The sequence below is a fragment of the Plasmodium gonderi genome (genome assembly GCF_002157705.1).
Source record: "Plasmodium gonderi DNA, contig: Chr06, whole genome shotgun sequence".
Lineage (NCBI taxonomy): Eukaryota > Apicomplexa > Aconoidasida > Haemosporida > Plasmodiidae > Plasmodium > Plasmodium gonderi.
The window spans coordinates 10,745-29,076 of NW_021628931.1; the positions used below are offsets into that span (position 1 = coordinate 10,745).

An 18,332-nucleotide genomic window follows, 5' to 3' on the forward strand; every position below is an offset into this window, starting at 1 on the left:
AAATACTGTTGTATATCTTTTATTTATGAACTATGAATTGCTTTATTAATAATAAATAAAACTATTTCATTATATCATCAGTGACATCATCATGAATATAATTGGATTGGTTTTAATAAAACCCTGGCACATAGATATATTTAATTATATTTTATACCAAATGAACATTATGTCTTAGTATAACTAATCCATATGTTCTACAAATAAATTATACACATTTAAATGGATTTTGTGATATAAATAGCATAAATGGGGAAAAGGTTAAATGAGTTCAATATTATAGTAGCATTTATAATGGCATTAGAAATATAATATGAAGAAAAATATAAAGGGACTTAAAAAATCATTGGGAAAATGGGAAGGAGCTATGCATAAATTAATGCTTATTAAGAGTACCAGATTATATATACAGGACAATGGTGGGTGTTTAGAAACAAGGATTGAATTGAATAAATATAATAATTTATTTCTACACGTATTATCGTTTAAATTGTTTAATTTACCCCCAAATCCCAACTATAATAAGACTTTAAAAAAATGTATTAATTTAATAGTAATATCACATACTTTTTTATTACAAATCGCTGTTTCACAGAGAACGGAAGCAGAATCTGATGGTGCAGAGATTAATGGTAAATCAGGTGCAACAGTTACTGTAGGAGGTAGTGCAACAAACAGTGCAGCAAATGCGGGACATGGGGGAAAAGCTGTTGTAAAGGAAGGAGAACATTTTGGATATTTTGAAAAGGTAGTCAAGGTAGTTTCTGATGCTTATAGTACTGCTAATAAAGCATTGGCACCTGTATGTTGTTTCCTATTGAGAACAGAAAGAGATAACGAATGTAAAAAATCATCAATTATAGTAATACTTATTTTTATTATGGTCGCGGTGGCAATAGTTCATTATGTTTATAATCAGGTAAGTAATTAAATTAAAATAAAAATATATAAAATAAATAAAAAAAACTATAAATTTATTTTTGAAATTTTATTATTATTAAATAAATATATTATATATATTATACTTTTCAATTTTATATTAGGTTTTGAATTGTTACAATTCATGTTGTAGGAAACCACTAAGTGAATATAGAGATTATTATTATTATAATCATCCATACTACCTACAACATTATGGAGCAATGTGCGAAGGTTCAATGGAACAACAACGAATAGTATCTCAGGAGGAATCATCTCCCCACGTACTTAAAAAGCCATTGCTATATCAACAAAATGGAGAACCAGAAAAGAAAGAAGAAATAGAAGAAGAAAAAGAAGAAGAAAAAGAAGAAGAAAAAAGAAGAAGAAAAAGAAGAAGAAAAAGAAGAAGAAAAAGAAGAAGAAAAAGAAGAAGAAAAAGAAGAAGAAAAAGAAGAAGAAAAAGAAGAAGAAAAAGAAGAAGAAAAAGAAGAAGAAAAAGAAGAAGAAAAAGAAGAAGAAAAAGAAGAAGAAATAGAAGAAGAAAAAGAAGAAGAAAGGGAAGAAGAAGAAAAAGAAGAAGAAAGAGAAGAAGATAGGGAAGAAGAAGAAAAAGAAGAAGAAAAAGAAGAAGAAAGAAAGAAAAAAAAAAAGGATATTTATAAACGTAAAAATAAAAACAATGATACAATTGATCTAGAAAATAATGAGATGTGTAACTAATAATAAAATATATAATTGTAATATTACCCATAATTCTGATTATTGTCCCTTATGTAAACGTATTTTTGTTAAAATTTTTTTTTCTATTTCTATAAGTAATATTATATTTCATTGTAAATATATTAATCAATATAAAATATTTCTTATAAACGTTACCTTTTTTCATTAGAATATTAACAATGTCTAACTGTTTTTATTATGAAATTTTCATAAAAGCTGTGTAATTTAATATTAAAAAAATGGATAATTTCTGCTTTAAATTTTAGCTATTGCATTATAAAATTACTGTACCTTTTTTTATTGATTTACATTTGTGTTTGTAACAAAATTAAAATATAGTAATCATGGATCATTATAATATATGTTTTTTATAGGAAAAATATGTTACCTCCTTTTTTATGTGTAACATGAGCATATTCAATTTTATAACATAAAAAAATAAATTCATGCGTAACGAAGATGAAATTTTTTTTGTTAATATAATAAATGTTATGTTTTTTTTTTTCTAAATAAAAAATAAAACTTTATATTTGAAAATATTAAATGGAAATTGATAAAAAAACATGAACTAATTAAAAAAAAAAAAGAGATATAAACAGAATTTTAATAACTTATATTCCAGTGCTCTTCTTAATTTCATATTAGTGCTATTAAGCTCATTAACCATTTTTCCATCTATAAACATTACCACATATGCTAATAGTTAAAGTTATGCACTCGTCCATGTAAAACTTTATTCTAATGTAAAATAACACTGTTAATATTTCAATCGGTTACTTTTGTAAACATATTTTGTAACGTTATTATTTTTTCATAAAATAATATATTTTACAAAAAAATGTAAAAAGTAATCTATATCTTTTTTTTGTGTTCTATAATAATACAAAAAATTATATTGGACTTTCTCAAATATGGTGGAATAAATAACAAAAAAATTTAAGTTGCAGTTGCACATATTTTCATTTAATAATCCGTAAATTACATTTCATAATGTATATAATATAAAAAAATAAAACTGCTAAGAAATATCCTATTATTCAGGTATTTTTTTCATTTAAAATAAGAAGTGAACGTTCCATAGATATACACGTATATATATATATAACACGTCATTTTTTAAAGAACATTCCAACTTCTCAAAACATTTCACATAATATTTACGCATTCATATAACCCTGATATGTTATCACTATCTGTTTATCATTGTTACTAATATCATTATGTTTTCATGCATACTCATATTAACAATCTTTATGAAAACATAAACAATAAAATGCAGTTTAAATAATGTTCATACTAAAATAGACAACAACAAATTGAGGCATATAACATTAGAAAAATTCTGAAAATTATAATAAATTATTAAAAAGTATATTAAAAGATCCTAACAAAATAAATAACATGTTTTGCTATTTTATGTGTATTTTTATTTAAAAAAATGTGTCACTTTTGTCATTATTCTTATGGAATTATTATAGATAGCATGTATGTGAATATAAATGAACACATATTAAGGTATCAATAATAAAATGTAAAATGAAACAAAAGTTAAAATATTAAAGCAATGTAAACATAGCTTTAATCAGTGTGATATAGTGTTACAGTGTAAGCAAAAAATTAATATGTTAAAATATTAAAGCAATGTAAACATAGCTTTAATCAGTGTGATATAGTGTTACAGTGTAAGCAAAATTAATATATTCCTAATTTTAGAAAAATGTAATAATGAAAGACGAACAATTTCAGTATTAAAATATTCTTAAACTAAATAAGCAATGGGAATATACATTAATTAAAAATGGATGCATATATAATACTTAGCTTATTATTTATTCATTTTCTTTTGCTGCGTCAATGACTATTTATTAAACAACTCCAATTATACATATGTTAATAAATTAATACATAATTTTGTTTCTTCCCTCCATTACAGCATTAATCTAGTAAGGTAAGAAATTTTAATTTCTTCATTAGTATACCTCAATGGAATTTAAAGGTTTTAAATTATAATACGTTCATTATGTACTATAGGCAGCAATTATATTTGTTTAAAACCAACTACAAACTTTACAAAACATATATTTTTTTTAATCAATATATGTAGCTAACTAATTTTACAAATTATTTTTTTCAATGATTAAGAATTACCATTTTTTCTACAAATGTACTAGAATATAGCTAAAATAGAAACTGTATTATTACATTACTATCACTGCTACAGCACTAGTATTTTTTTAAATGTCATGTATTTAAGTTTTTTTAAAAAAACATTTCTTATAAAAATTAAAATGTCATTCATAAATTAAAACACTAAACTGTGACTGTTAATTATCTTTTCTTATAATCCATAAGGAGAATGTTATAAAACATTCGTTTATAAACTGTATTTCTCTAAAATATGAGTCATTAATAATAATATAATTCATTTGTGTAAGTATTAATAATTAATAAAATTATTATTCCTTATAATATTACATATTTAAATTATTTTTATATTCCTCAAAAGAAACTATAATTCAAGTTCAAATTATTTACTCAAAGTTTCATTATTAACAATTAACACTATGGTATACAGATTCACAATAATAACATTTGTTATACAAGAATAATAATATAAACAAAAAAAAATAAAGAGATATGTGTAGTTGTAAATTAACAGTATTTTGTAATATTTTCTAGTAATGGAATTACAACAAATCAATCAAACAATTAATTTGTATAATATACAACTGGTGGAGAACTAGGAGATATAAGAGATTATAAACTGATATATTTTTATTTACATATTAAGATTCCTAGAAGTATTGAATAGTTAATTATAAATAATGGTAGAGGAGCGCAAACATTTCACCTTCAAAAAAAATAAAAAATAAACAAAATAATTCTTCAAGTATTTCACGTTCAAACAGCTTCTTTGTTTTTATGTTTTATTTATAATAAAACATTTACAGAAATTACGAATTAATTAAATAATTGTGCGCATAATGTAACCAAAGAATAAATATCATTTAACTTATTTAATTTATGACAAAATTTGTGCATTATTAATGTTTCAACAAAATTCTTAAAACTAATGAAGCTATATCATATTTTAATATAAAAAACTTCTGTTAATATCCCTTAAATTTTAGGATGAAATCATATCTCATATCACAAAAGTACAGAAACTTTTTAATATAATGTAACTTCAATGGAATCTATATAGGAACTAAAATGTATAAATTGTATCTCAAAAACGTTATTTCCATTATTTTCGCTGCATAAAACTCATTTTTTTAGGGTGCAAGATTAATAGTTCCAATTACAATTTTTTCTTTTTTGTCAGAATTTATTCTTTTTTATGCTTTTTCTTATAGGTTAAATGAATGAAAATGTTATTTAAAAGATTTTACATTATAAAATAGAATCTAATTCTTTTACTATGAATAATTTTGAATAAAGAAAAGTATGTTATATATGTGTATGACATATTTTTCAACTGTACATTAGTGTAACTTATGCATAATTGTACCTTATAACCCCAAAAATAAATTCTGAATGAGCTCAATGTTATCATACTTTTTATCACAACAGTTGGAAAATGAAATACACGCATTTGGATTGCATGAAATATACGTGTATCAAGAAAAAAAGAATTATGTAACAATGCTAAAACTATAAATATATCAATACTTAATGTCAAATTAATATATATATCAATGTGTGACAAAAGAAACAATGTCATCGAATTTACAAACACAAGAAGTAAAAAAAAATTTTCAATACCCTCTTATAAATAACAGGACACAAATTCCTTGGAGGATGTGCATAATCTAGGATAATATGCATAATAGTAATAAATATAAAAAATATTTATGTCATAAATGAAATTTTCTTAATTATGTTAATTTCATATTAACCATTATGTACTCTATTACTCATCTTTTTTTTTTTTTTTCTTTTTTTTTAAAAAGTTAAAAATATATGTTACCTTTAAACGTATAAGCTTTAAATAATATAAACAGTGTAATTTACAAAAAGAATATAGAGTTTAACAAGAATATAGCAAATTTTCATTTCTTCCAAAGAGAATAAAATTATTGAATTATAAATATCATTAGGTCTTGTTTTTCTAGACACATGCATATGAATTTAGTGTTTCGTTTTCATATTTTTTGCGTTCTTGTTTTATGTGTTCTATCAGAAATGGTCTATCTGATTTAAAGGTTTAGTGATTATTATTTTCTTTATTCTTATGTAATGGATTATATAAGTTTACTAAAAATTAGATAGTTCATCTTACATTGGTTAGATTTATATATGATGTGCAGTCTATGTATTCTATATGTTAGTAAAAGTATATGACAAAAATATAAATTAATACTACGATTCTAAATATATATTTTTTTTTATATTTAACCTATACACATATTGGGGATATATTTTTATTGAGGCACAGATATTTACAGATGAATCCATATCACATTATTTTCATACATATATCTGTAACACAAAGTCTGTCATTACCATTAAAATTTAAGCGCTTGTGAAAATTATATTTCTTTATTTTATAAAGTTGGTTATCAATTAATACAATTATTTAATAAAATAATAACATGGTAGACATCTAATATTAATTTTTATGTATAATGTATTCATTTAATTTTTTTTTACTAATTATTCATGTGTAAATTAAATTTTAACTTCCCTTATATATATATAGTTCTATTTAGTATGAAATATTTAATTCATTTCATTAAAATAGATTAGCATTAATTAAAATAAATTCACATTTAGATAAGTTTTTTATATCTTTCATTCTTTTTAATTGAATTCCAACTGTTTTTTGCTAATTTTATTTGAGCTTAACCTCCCTTATAATACATTTATGAATACTACACTAAATTAATCCCATCACAAAGTAAAATATTAAACAATAATTAACAAAATGATGATAGCCCATGAATATTTTTATTTCGATGAATGTATAAAGAAAAATAAACTTAATTATATTCTTAATGAAAATTTTGTAGAATTATAAAATACCATGGAGTAAAATTACGGTTTTATATCTTTTTCGAAAAAGTTTACAACTTCTTATTTAGTTTGAGTATTACACAATTGCAACAACGGTCCGTAATTGTTATTTTTTATGATTTATGCTTTTTTTTTTATCTGTGTTTTATTTTTCAATATTTATTTTCTTCTTATGCTATAACATTACACATTATCAGGTACATATTTTTTAGGGGGTCATAAATATAGAAATCAGGAAGCTAAAATAATGTAACAATATTTTCTTAAAGTAAAAATCGATTCTTTCTATATGTGAAATAAATGATAAGCTCAAGATAGCACTACAAAAATATTGTGTTAATTGTGTCAAAGTGATAAGGCGTTTATTAAATAATGAAAATATTGAATTCTGCTTCTACAGATGTATCAAATAAGCAAATTTAAAGTCGAAGTATATTAATTAGATAAATAAGTGATACATATATAGGATAATTAACAAAAAATATTTGTTTTTTATTAATAGGCTTCTAATTTAAGAAAAAATCATTAAAAATAATTAATTATAAACTTTTAATTACAGCAGACGAATTCCTAAATATATCTTTAAAACATTTACATTTAATAAAACATTCTACTTATTTTTTCTATTTTATTTTTTTCAGTAGAATATCTTGCTTGTATGTGCAATTTTATTGCTGTGAATGCTTATTGTGTCTTTTTCTTTGCTGTTCTATCATTGTTGTTGTTTTTTTAAATGTTCTTGAAAATTTTAAAAAATATACTTCTAAAAAATAATGACACACATACTTTTTATGAACTGATTTAATCATATTCAAAATGTTCTTTTGAATGCAAAAATATCGTTTGATACAACATAATTACTATGTAAAATATTATGATGTAGCATTAGTTCAAAGCATAATGCATCATTTTAAAATATTTATAAAAAAATTGTAAAAATATATTTATTTAGAAAACCTTTTCTTTTATCAATTCGTCCCTTTTTTCCCTTTTTATATTATATTAGTTCATTGTAAACTTAAATTCTAACGTATGTACATATATAGGCAAAACTCCAGTATTTCTCAAAAATGACTATGCATATACCTCTCACCTCATTTTATGAAATTACAAACTATATGCTTATCAAATATATATTTTTTGTGATTTGCAGTTATGTTCAATTTATTCTTCTATTATTCTGTTGAAATTTGCTTATATAGTGTATCCTACACATTTTAACGATTTTACGTATTCATGTATACATAATGTTTGTCAATAATATTTATTCTCAATTTTAAACACCACATAATTTACGTTTATTTTGTGAGCATACCTACTAAAACAAGCATAATTTATTTCTTTTATTTTAATTATAGGTACGTTTCATTTTGTTTTTTATTATATTCACAAAATCGATTTCATTTTTTATATTTAAAATTCAGTTTAATGATGTAATGTTATGAATAGCTATCTATAACAATAATCGTACTTAAAAATGTTTCGATTTTTTCTGTTTAATTTTGGCTTTAAAAAAAAAAAATATGTGCACATGTAATAAAATACAGATTTTTATTTTTTTAACAATTATTCAACTAACATAATATTACGTGAAGTTGTAATTACAAAAATTTATATATAATGGAAAGAATAGCATAATGAGATGCCATCATAATTAACACTATGTGTCCGTTTAGAAAACACTTTTTTTTGAAGGTATCATTTATATTTATATATGTAAAAGAAAATTTTCTTTAAATTAGTTTCTAATGATAATAAATGATAATAATCTAAAATGCCTATTGAAAAATTAAGCACACAGAATGAAATTTTTGGATAAAGAAGTGCGCTTAAAAACTAGCACATTTCTTTGTATTATTCTATTATCAACATTTTACTTTAATTATTATTATTATAGTTTCTTAAGTTATTCTTTTAAATCATGCAATAATAATAAATGTTAATTTATCTTAATAAATATTAAATGAGAATGATTTACTTATAATTATAATACAGTGGAGAATTTTTTTTATGACAACCCTACAAGAATGTTGCAAAATAACACATTTAATATGAAGACTTAACTATGGCTTGTAAAAAGTCCATATAGGTATGTTAATTATTGTACGACTTTTTAAAATTTTTTAAAATAATATTATTAAATTAACCTAATTTCACCTTTTTTTTACTCTATTTATTATAATTAATTCCTTCATTATAATATATATCTATTCATGAGATGCAAATAAAATAATGTTATTTTTAAATTATAAGAAAGTCACTCAGGTACAAGTCATTGTGAAGGTAATCATTGAAACATGAGCATTTTGAAAGTAATGTAGAATATATCTATATTTCAAATTATTTTTTTCCATGCATCACACTTCATTTATATTGACTTGTATACTAAAAATGAATTTTTATAAAACTACTTATGAATACAATAATTGTGTATCACGGAAGTGAAATAAAAAAAGGATTATTTACTAAATATTTTTTTTTGTAAATTTCCCTATTTCCATATCATATTTCTTACCATCTTATTCTATACGTTTTTATGTTCAATAAATATTTACTTGAAAAATGTTTTCCAAAATTACTTAATTTTACACGTAAAATATGTTTCTAACTAATTGTATTTTAGGACTTTTTTTTTTTTTTAAAGTTATTGTTGTTTCTAAAAAATATCAATTTGATGTAAAATAATAAAAAAAAAAAGAAAATAATAAATGTATTCTTTCTTAATTGAAATATATTTAAAATTCTAAAATTTTTATACTGTCATAAATATTGTACTTTTTTTTTCTTAAACTAATATTCTAAAATAATAACTACATTGAAATTGAAGATATTATGTTTTCAGTAATTTATTAATTTTAAAAAAATATTTCATTTTTCGTTACTTTATGAATTTTATAATATATATGTAATATTATTAATATTTTATGAATTCTATTTTATACCTTATAACAACATCCACATTAAAACGTTGATGTAAATTATTTTTGTTTTTACTTTATAACATATAAAAAATTAGAATTTGTTAAAGAAAAATATAAAAATACATAATTAACTATTTTTATACACTATATGTAGAACTAATTTTTTTTTCTACATTTTAGACTGCTATCTTGCTTTATGATAAGATAAATTTGAATTTTTTTTTTTTTTTTTTTTTTTATAGCTCATTTCCTTAATTATAGCATGTATAGTTTGTGCGTTATCTAAATTATTCTATATGAACCATTTTAATTATTCAGAATTTTTATACAAAAATTCAGTTAATTTTATTTTAAATTTTTTTTTTATATGTGTTTATAATTTTAATATAGAATATTATTAAATCGCTTTAAAAATCCCACATCAGTTTCTATGTTTTAATAAGCATTACCCCTACATATTTTACAGTATGTTTTTAGAGAAATATTAAATACATTAATAAATAACTAACGCACTATCTTTTGATATTTAAAACATATAAATATACCTATAGATTGTTTTACCAAATACATTATAAAACTTAATAAGAACATCATGACAGGAATTTCCAAGTTTCACCTTTTTGCTAAAACTCTTGCAATTTTTTTTTGTGTCCTCGTACACCAGAATCTTAAGAATGATGTAAAATTACAATGTTTTAAATGTCTTCTCTTGTTTAATGAATTTTTTTTTTTTAACCATAATATTATTGTGTGACCTAATTGTATTTTTATAATTAAAAAATGTTATTTTTATTTTCATTTTATAGAGCTCCATTAATAAGTCATTTAGTAATGTGCAAAAAATAGATAAATCATTAAATTCAAGAACCTGTCGATTATTATCAAAAACTGATGTCGTAGGTCAACCAAAACAAGATGACTTAAAAAAATGTAAAATGAATGAAATGGAGGAAATAGATTTAGGATTATATGAAGAACCGAAAAGTCCAAACATATTCAAACGTGCTGATCAATATTTTGAGAACAAAATAATAAATAAACTTTATGATGTAGAGAGTATGAGCATGATCAGACATATTGATAAGAGAGGATTTCTGAAAACATCATGGAAAAACGTTTTTTTGATATATTTACTTCCATTGTGTATAGTTTTGATAGGAGCATTGTTGATAGGGTTAAAACAATTAAAACTATTAGGAAGTTTCGAATATATTTCGTATATTTCATTAGGCCCAACTGTATTAGCTTTATTGCCGCTTTTATATATATTTATAAAAGTAGTTAAACACATTAAAAGGTGGAAAAAAACGGAATCATATCTAGCATAATTTATTATATTTGTTCATTTTAAAAGTTATTTTAGTAATACCTAGCCGCTTATAGCTATTCATATAATATCACACATTTAACATTGTTTTGATGTATACCTAATTTATGGAAAGCAATACATTTAACCATGAAACATTACACAAACATTAATATATATGTATAGTTAATTGAAATTAATTGTATGCTATATTTTTTTTTATCAGTATTTTTTCTGTTCTTAAAATATAATTTATTAAATGTGTTTTTATATGTCCCGTATTTTTCAAAGAATTTATTATAGCATATATACCTACATAATTAGAATTATGAAGAATAAGAGTTTCAGATATATATATGTAGTTTTTTAACACAGTTTGCTAATTATTTGTCGTTATAGAAATATTCTAACTTCGTGTAAAACTGTGATAATTTCTTTCAAACTGTCTTTTGCCTTGAATGCGTACGTTCATTTATGGTAATCGATTTCATTTGTTTTAATTTGTGTTTTACTTCATTCCATCATAAACTAGAAGAACAGAACCATTTGATATGCCTTAATTTAAATATGAAGATATATAATTTGTCATCTTATTAAAAATAATAAATTTAACTTTTCTATTTACACCTTTTATTAGCTCATATATAAATGTAAAAAATATATCTATTTCGAATTTTATAAATCATTTTAAAGAACAGAATTCAAATCAATGAATTTTAAAGCATTTTAATCAAACAAATGTTTGTAATAGTACATCAAATTTTGCACAATAATTTCCCAGCAATTATTACAAGAATGGAGGTAAGCACAAAAACGTTTATACCAAATGTTCTATATCTGATAGTATTTCATATAACTCTTGTGCATATCATAATTATGTTAAAATAAATTATATATCTACTAAATAAATGAATGTAATAATTTAAAGTCGTAAGGTAATAAAAAAAAATATATATATTAAAAAATGTTCTACAAGTTATACAATTATTGAGTTTATTTTGGATCAAATTTATAACAACACATATATGTCTTAAATTGTGCTGATATCAATAGATACAATAACTGTGCTATATTTGAATTTCATTCTTAAGAACATAAATTTTATCATTTAAGTGAATCGTGTTCCAACATATATTAACTATGATATTTATGTTTATAAGGTGTTAAAATGAAATTCTTATACATTTAATCGTGTTATTATTTTTTTGACATAATTTTCTTTACATGATTTTTCTCTTGGGTATATAAAAAAGGATATACCCACAAAAAAAAATTTGTACTAATTTGAAGAAGAGAAGAACATAGATTCAATAGATAACATTTTAGATTTTATAAATTATAATCCAAAAAAATATCTTAGTGATTTAATCATATCACTTTATATCATAATAAAAACAATAATCTAAGATATAATATTAATATATGTAAAAAGAATACATTTAAAATAGTATATTTTATGTTTTTTACGTAATTCCATTAATGAGGATAAGAAGAATGATTCTAGCTATAAAATTCACAACTCATGATGACAATTCAGTCCTTACATATATTGTTACAGTAGACACTATTTAATATTATTATCATATTTCCTTATTTTTTCTAAGGTTCAATGTGCAGTGATTTTTCCTTTGTTATATCTTAGATGATACAAGATTGTTAAAATACATTGTTGTAATTAACATCAGTTATATTTAAATTCGAGTCATAAATATGTTTCTAAGATTTAATATAATATATACATTAATACGAACTTATGATGTAAGATAACTAAATGCTATGAATATGCACGCAAATAAAATTTTACTTATATTATACATGTATTAGGAGCAGTTTTAGTTATCTTATAAAGATCTCATACCAGTAAATTTGATAATATAATATCATTATTATAAATATATCAATATAATATAAAAATTAGGGTTATATATTATACATATAGAGTGAATGTATTTATTTAATATTTCATCATTCATTTTCTAAAATAATATTAATATTAAATTGAGTAATAACACCATAAAGTAGAATCTGTTAATTTTAGAATAAGATTAATTTTTTTTTTTTTTTTACCAAGGATTATTCAAGGGGCAATTTCTTAAGATTAATGTATTTATATACACATATATATTTATTTGAAATATCACTTCAATTAAAATAACATTTGCTGCACGTAAAAAATATGGCATTTTTAATATGAAAAAAAACCTATATACTCAATATGAATTCAACTTTATAAATAAAAAAAAAAAAAAAAAAAAATGATATACAAGTTTTTATTACAATTTGAGCTCAAAATGAACGAATATTATGGGCATACTAACCATGCATTATTGTACTCTTAATTCATATACAGAGTGTACAAGCTATATGTATGTCTAATAAATATTTCACATCATGAGTTGTAAAGTAATTGCTAATTTTATTTAAATTTTATGAAATTTGTATTTTTGGGTACATAATTTATTTACTAATAAATCTTAAAAAGGTTAATACATAATTTTTTAACCAAATCTGTAATAACTCTCTGCTCACTTATATAAATTTTATGTTAATTAAAAATTACAAATTTATTCATAAAGTTTACCACTTTGCCATGTGCGTAGTGTGTGCTATTTATCATAGCATAGTTTTTTACATTGAACTGTTTATTAAAACAATATTTGTTAAGGATAATGTTTATTTATAATTACAACCTGCTAAAAAATAATTTTTTTTTTCAGAATTATAGTGTTTACTGCTATTCATTTATTAAAATGATGGGGACTGATTAAACGTCCAAATTAATTTGTTGTCATATAAATTAAGTGTACATATAGTAACAGTATATATAACTGAAGCTTCTTTTTCCTGTTGGTAAATAAATAAAAACAATGAATGTATTAAATTAACCGAAATGTCATGTAAAAAATTACTTTAATTCCTAGACCAATACTGAATGGAAGTATAATATTAAACTGAAAGTATTGTATGAACCATGTAAACAAATATGAAGGAATAGAGGAAGTTCCCATGGTGTAATATAATGTGGATCAAGTGAGACCCCACAGGTTCATATTCAAATGAGATGAGTAGATGATGGCAATGCAACATATGTTTATAAATATGTAGAGTATGAAGGATATAAGCAGTTACTATATAGGAAAAGAAAAAGACACATATTGGATAAACAAACACGACTGAAAGAATTGTTCAATTTATATAAAAGTTAAATAAAATTAAGAGAGAAAATAATAGGAATCTTGAGGAACACTACAAATCATTAAAGTGGACTATGAGATCCACCATCAGATGAAATGGTGCATAGCGAAAAATATTTAATATTATTAATTTATACCAAACTTGTATGAAATAAAAGCAGACAAAATACACGTAACAGAAAAATTTCAATGGGTAATGAAATGCTAAATATAAAATTTTTAAAATTTAATTATATTTATAAAAGTCAACGTACTGAGATGTAATTATGCTTATATGCTAATATGCGTTATGATTATTCCGTGTAAGAATTATCTATAAAAAGACATTATATCAACAAGAAAAATTTTAATATTTTTTTATAAATGTTTTTGTAAATGTTAAGTTATACAGCGTTTTATTTCCTAAATTATTTCTATTTCTCTAAGAAGCAAGTGAAAAAAAATAGCATAACATAAAATAATTGTTCTGCACAAACGTAATTGCAAAAATAGCTCATAAAGCAATAGACGAATTTAGCTAAAAATTATATTTTTTTTTTAAACATCCTAAAGAGAACATGATCTATGAGGGAAACTTTTTATTATTATCATACAAACAGAAAAGAAATATGTGATAAGGACATTTTCACACATTCCTCATGTATTAACTGCTACTTCTATTGAAAAATATTAATACTATGGTATAAGGTTATAAGCAAGATCTATCAAACAAGCGTGTATCAATTATCAAATTTAAAATTCATTTACTCTGATAATTTTTCATTAATTTGTAAATGTATGTATTTGTATCTCTTTGTATATGAAGATTTTATTAAAAACAGGAATTGATATAGTTTAGTGTTTTACAAATATTTATTTAAAAATTTTGTAATTCACGCCTTAAAGTAATACATTATTATTATATATAGTCTTTTAACGGAGTAGTCATAAAAAATATATGAAAAATTAACAGTTTTACTTCCTAAATTAAAAAAAAAAAAAATTGTGAAACAATCTCAATTGATGACCGCAATTATGCTAAATCTTTTTTTTGATATGTGTATAATGATAATATATATCAGTATCATAGAAGCATTAAATAATAGTTTTTTATCCGAACTAAAGAATTTTAATAAGGATTATTAAATTATTTTCTTAAAATTAATTTACATTAATACCATATAGGACCATGTCTTCCAACTATATAGGTAGCATTTTATTTTCAAATATAATTTCATTTTCTATTGTCATTATCATATGCTTTTTATATATGTACCAAATATGAAAAAAAAAAAAAAATTTACTATTAAACTTGCTCATATTATACTAAAAAATTTTACCACTTATTTATATGGCATATTTGAATTATATATTTTTTTTTTCATTTGTAAATACATAATTCTTTTTAATAACTTCATTGTTTTATGGATACATCATCATCCATGCATAAATAAGAAAATCTAGGATACAACAAATACTACAAATAATGGCACATAGCCAATTTCAAATAAGTCAAACAGATATAGAGACAATTAAAAATAAAACATAGCATATCATTCACAGTAATATACACCCTAAATACATAATAAGAAAAAACATTCCCCATTTTAAGGTATTAGGTAATAAATGGTATGAAAATTAAATTTTTTGTGCAAAAAATAAATATCTCCAATGTTATCAGTGAAAGTATAAATAACAAAGATTCTAGTGCCATTTGTAACATACTCTTAATATGAGACAGAATGCAATGTCTTATCCTAGAATCCGCATTAGAAACATTGATGAATATAATAACTTAAATATATATATAGAGCAATGGTGTATTAATTTTTTTAATAATGCTCACTAAGCAAAAATGTATTATATTAATTAACTAAACAATTTCAAAATTATGCATTAATATAAAAAAAACGTAATCATATTATAATGGGAATATATTAATTCCATGACCAAACAAACTTTAATAAATAGTTCGTAATTGAAACAGTAGTTATTCCTTTGAATATGTCTACTGTAACAATATTTAATGAAATAATTTCTACATAAAAATTTTCAAAATATATTTAAAAACAAAATTAATATTCTCTTGAATACAATAGATATTATTAATTAAATTACATTAACAAATTGTTTACTACTACTTATTATTGATTGAATTTTTAAATTATGCATGATATGGCATCCTAAAAAAAAAAAAAAAAAAGTAATAATAAAATATCCAAAAAAATAAAACTAAGGAAACAAACTAAATTTCAAAATTTCCTTATAAACTATAACACGCAAAAGGTTGTTTGCATAATATATGTTAAAAATCATTTACTTTTTGTTAAATTATATGGTGATATCCAAAGCATTTTACTTTATAACTCTCCAAATTAAACAGTGTTTTCTAATATTATATCTATATGTAATTTTCATCATCTAGCACAGTTTGATATTGCTTACATATTGTACAAATGCACATCTATCCCTCATTTTTTAGTTTTATAAAATTTATAGTAACAACAGAACGAAAAATTATGGCATTTCACACAATCCTAGTGAAGAATTCTTTTCAAATTTACTTAAACCAGAATTGCAACATTTCCATTTTTTTGATGCATTTCTATATTTTTGTGTATTCCCATTGTATCTTATCTTTATCCTTAACAATTAATATAATATATTACACATATTCAACATTTTTGAATTTTATAAATATTTTCTACAATCCCTTTTTATTTAGATTATTCCACATCTTCAAAAATTTTTGCCATTTTCTAAATTATGGATACTTGTTGTATACACAGTAGCACTCCTTTGTTTCGTCCTGTTCATTTAACATTATCTTCTTTTTTTTCTTCTATTAAATATAAATTTTCGAAAAATAGTACTCCTTTTTTCATAATACCACTCTAAGTGGTTTCATGTTGTATATATAATCAATAAAAATAATCTTACGCAGCATGATAAATTAAATTTAATCTCCTCGTTTGAGGATCTTCTAATATATATTCTGAGCTATACATAGACAAATTTTCTTCAGACTCATCATAATAATTATTCTTAATTTTTTTTTTTTTTCGTTTTCTTTTATTATAATCTGGTCCTAACCTAGTTGACTAATACAAAAATAAAAAGGTAAAACATATGAAAATGTATTTACTGTCTAATTATACATTTGAAAGGAATTAAAATTATAAATTATAACATGATGTCCTTATATTTTAAATTTTAACGCATAGTTACCCTGTGATAATAGAATAAAAAGAGAATTGCTCCAAGTATTGAAGTAGTTACTATGAAGTTATTCAAAAGGTTGAAGCCCACCTTGTTATGTACGGTTTCAATAATGTCTTGAGTTTCAGTAATGATCTCAGGTTCTGTGTCCCTTCTAGTATCTGATGTGTTAAAAGAACCTTCGTCATTATCATCTCCAATTTTTTCAATTGAATAAGCACTAGGAGTTTCCGGTTGCAAAGTGGATGTCTCATGAGATTCCTCTCCTTTTGTATTTAATAGTTCAAGACTTTCTCTTAATTGAGTCAATAATTTCTGAGTATTGTACTTGCTTTCGCACCTAACAAAGGTACTACAGTAATATTCCATTAATTCATCTTCCTCACAGCAGTCATCAATTTTCTTCTTATAAAATGGGTCAATATATGTAACATAATTCACATAATGTTGACACATAGTTTTATCAACGTTATCACATTTGATTTTATCAAAATTTTCAAAATAATCATGCAAATCTTTGTCTTTTTTCCACCCTACCGGATCAACCCAAAACCCCCCCCTGCAGGCATCACTCATGTTATAATTTGATATAAAAGTTGATACTACATTCAAAATTTCATTAGCAATATCATTCTCTTTACCTGTGTAGGTTCTATTATAATATTTTTCACTTATCTGGTCGTTCAACCAGTGTTGAAAGAAATAACAACCCAGTTTTTGTTTTCCATTATTTTTATCTTTTAATTGTGTTAAAGTGTTTACTATTTTATTACAAAGTGTTATATCATCGGGCTTATATTTTTCTAAGCTTTTACAGTAATCACTTTTACTATCTGTGGATGTCTCATTAAATTTTTTATATATTTGATATGCAGGTAAATGTGATAATATTTTTTCCTATTAGAAATAAAAAAATAAATGTTATTCAGTAAATATACCTTTTTATTAACGAAAAAGAGTCTTATTATTCTTAAAAATATGTGGAATATTGAAATAATACACTACATATATTGTGTAGATTTACCCAATTGTTTTCTGGTGAAAGCACCATTTTAT

The 18,332-nt window shown here is 22.3% G+C and overlaps 3 protein-coding genes across 3 annotated transcripts; 2 read left to right on the forward strand and 1 right to left on the reverse strand.

Annotated features, from left to right (window-relative positions):
- Positions 1 to 313: 313 nt before the first annotated feature.
- PGO_060000 (hypothetical protein) lies at positions 314 to 931 on the forward strand (the record flags this gene model as incomplete). Its single annotated transcript, XM_028686644.1, has 1 exon — positions 314 to 931. One exon carries the CDS (start codon positions 314 to 316, stop codon positions 929 to 931), a length of 618 nt encoding a protein of 205 aa, XP_028542445.1.
- A 9,239-nt stretch (positions 932 to 10,170) lies between these two features.
- On the forward strand, positions 10,171 to 10,906 carry PGO_060010 (Plasmodium exported protein, unknown function; the record flags this gene model as incomplete). Its single annotated transcript, XM_028686645.1, has 2 exons — positions 10,171 to 10,257; positions 10,385 to 10,906. The coding sequence occupies 2 exons, from the start codon at positions 10,171 to 10,173 to the stop codon at positions 10,904 to 10,906; spliced, it is 609 nt and encodes a 202-aa protein (XP_028542446.1).
- A 6,087-nt stretch (positions 10,907 to 16,993) lies between these two features.
- PGO_060020 (variable surface protein) lies at positions 16,994 to 18,327 on the reverse strand (the record flags this gene model as incomplete). The annotated part of the gene is made up of 3 exons (XM_028686646.1): positions 16,994 to 17,158; positions 17,286 to 18,173; positions 18,301 to 18,327. 3 exons carry the CDS (start codon positions 18,325 to 18,327, stop codon positions 16,994 to 16,996), a joined length of 1,080 nt encoding a protein of 359 aa, XP_028542447.1.
- Positions 18,328 to 18,332: the final 5 nt, after the last annotated feature.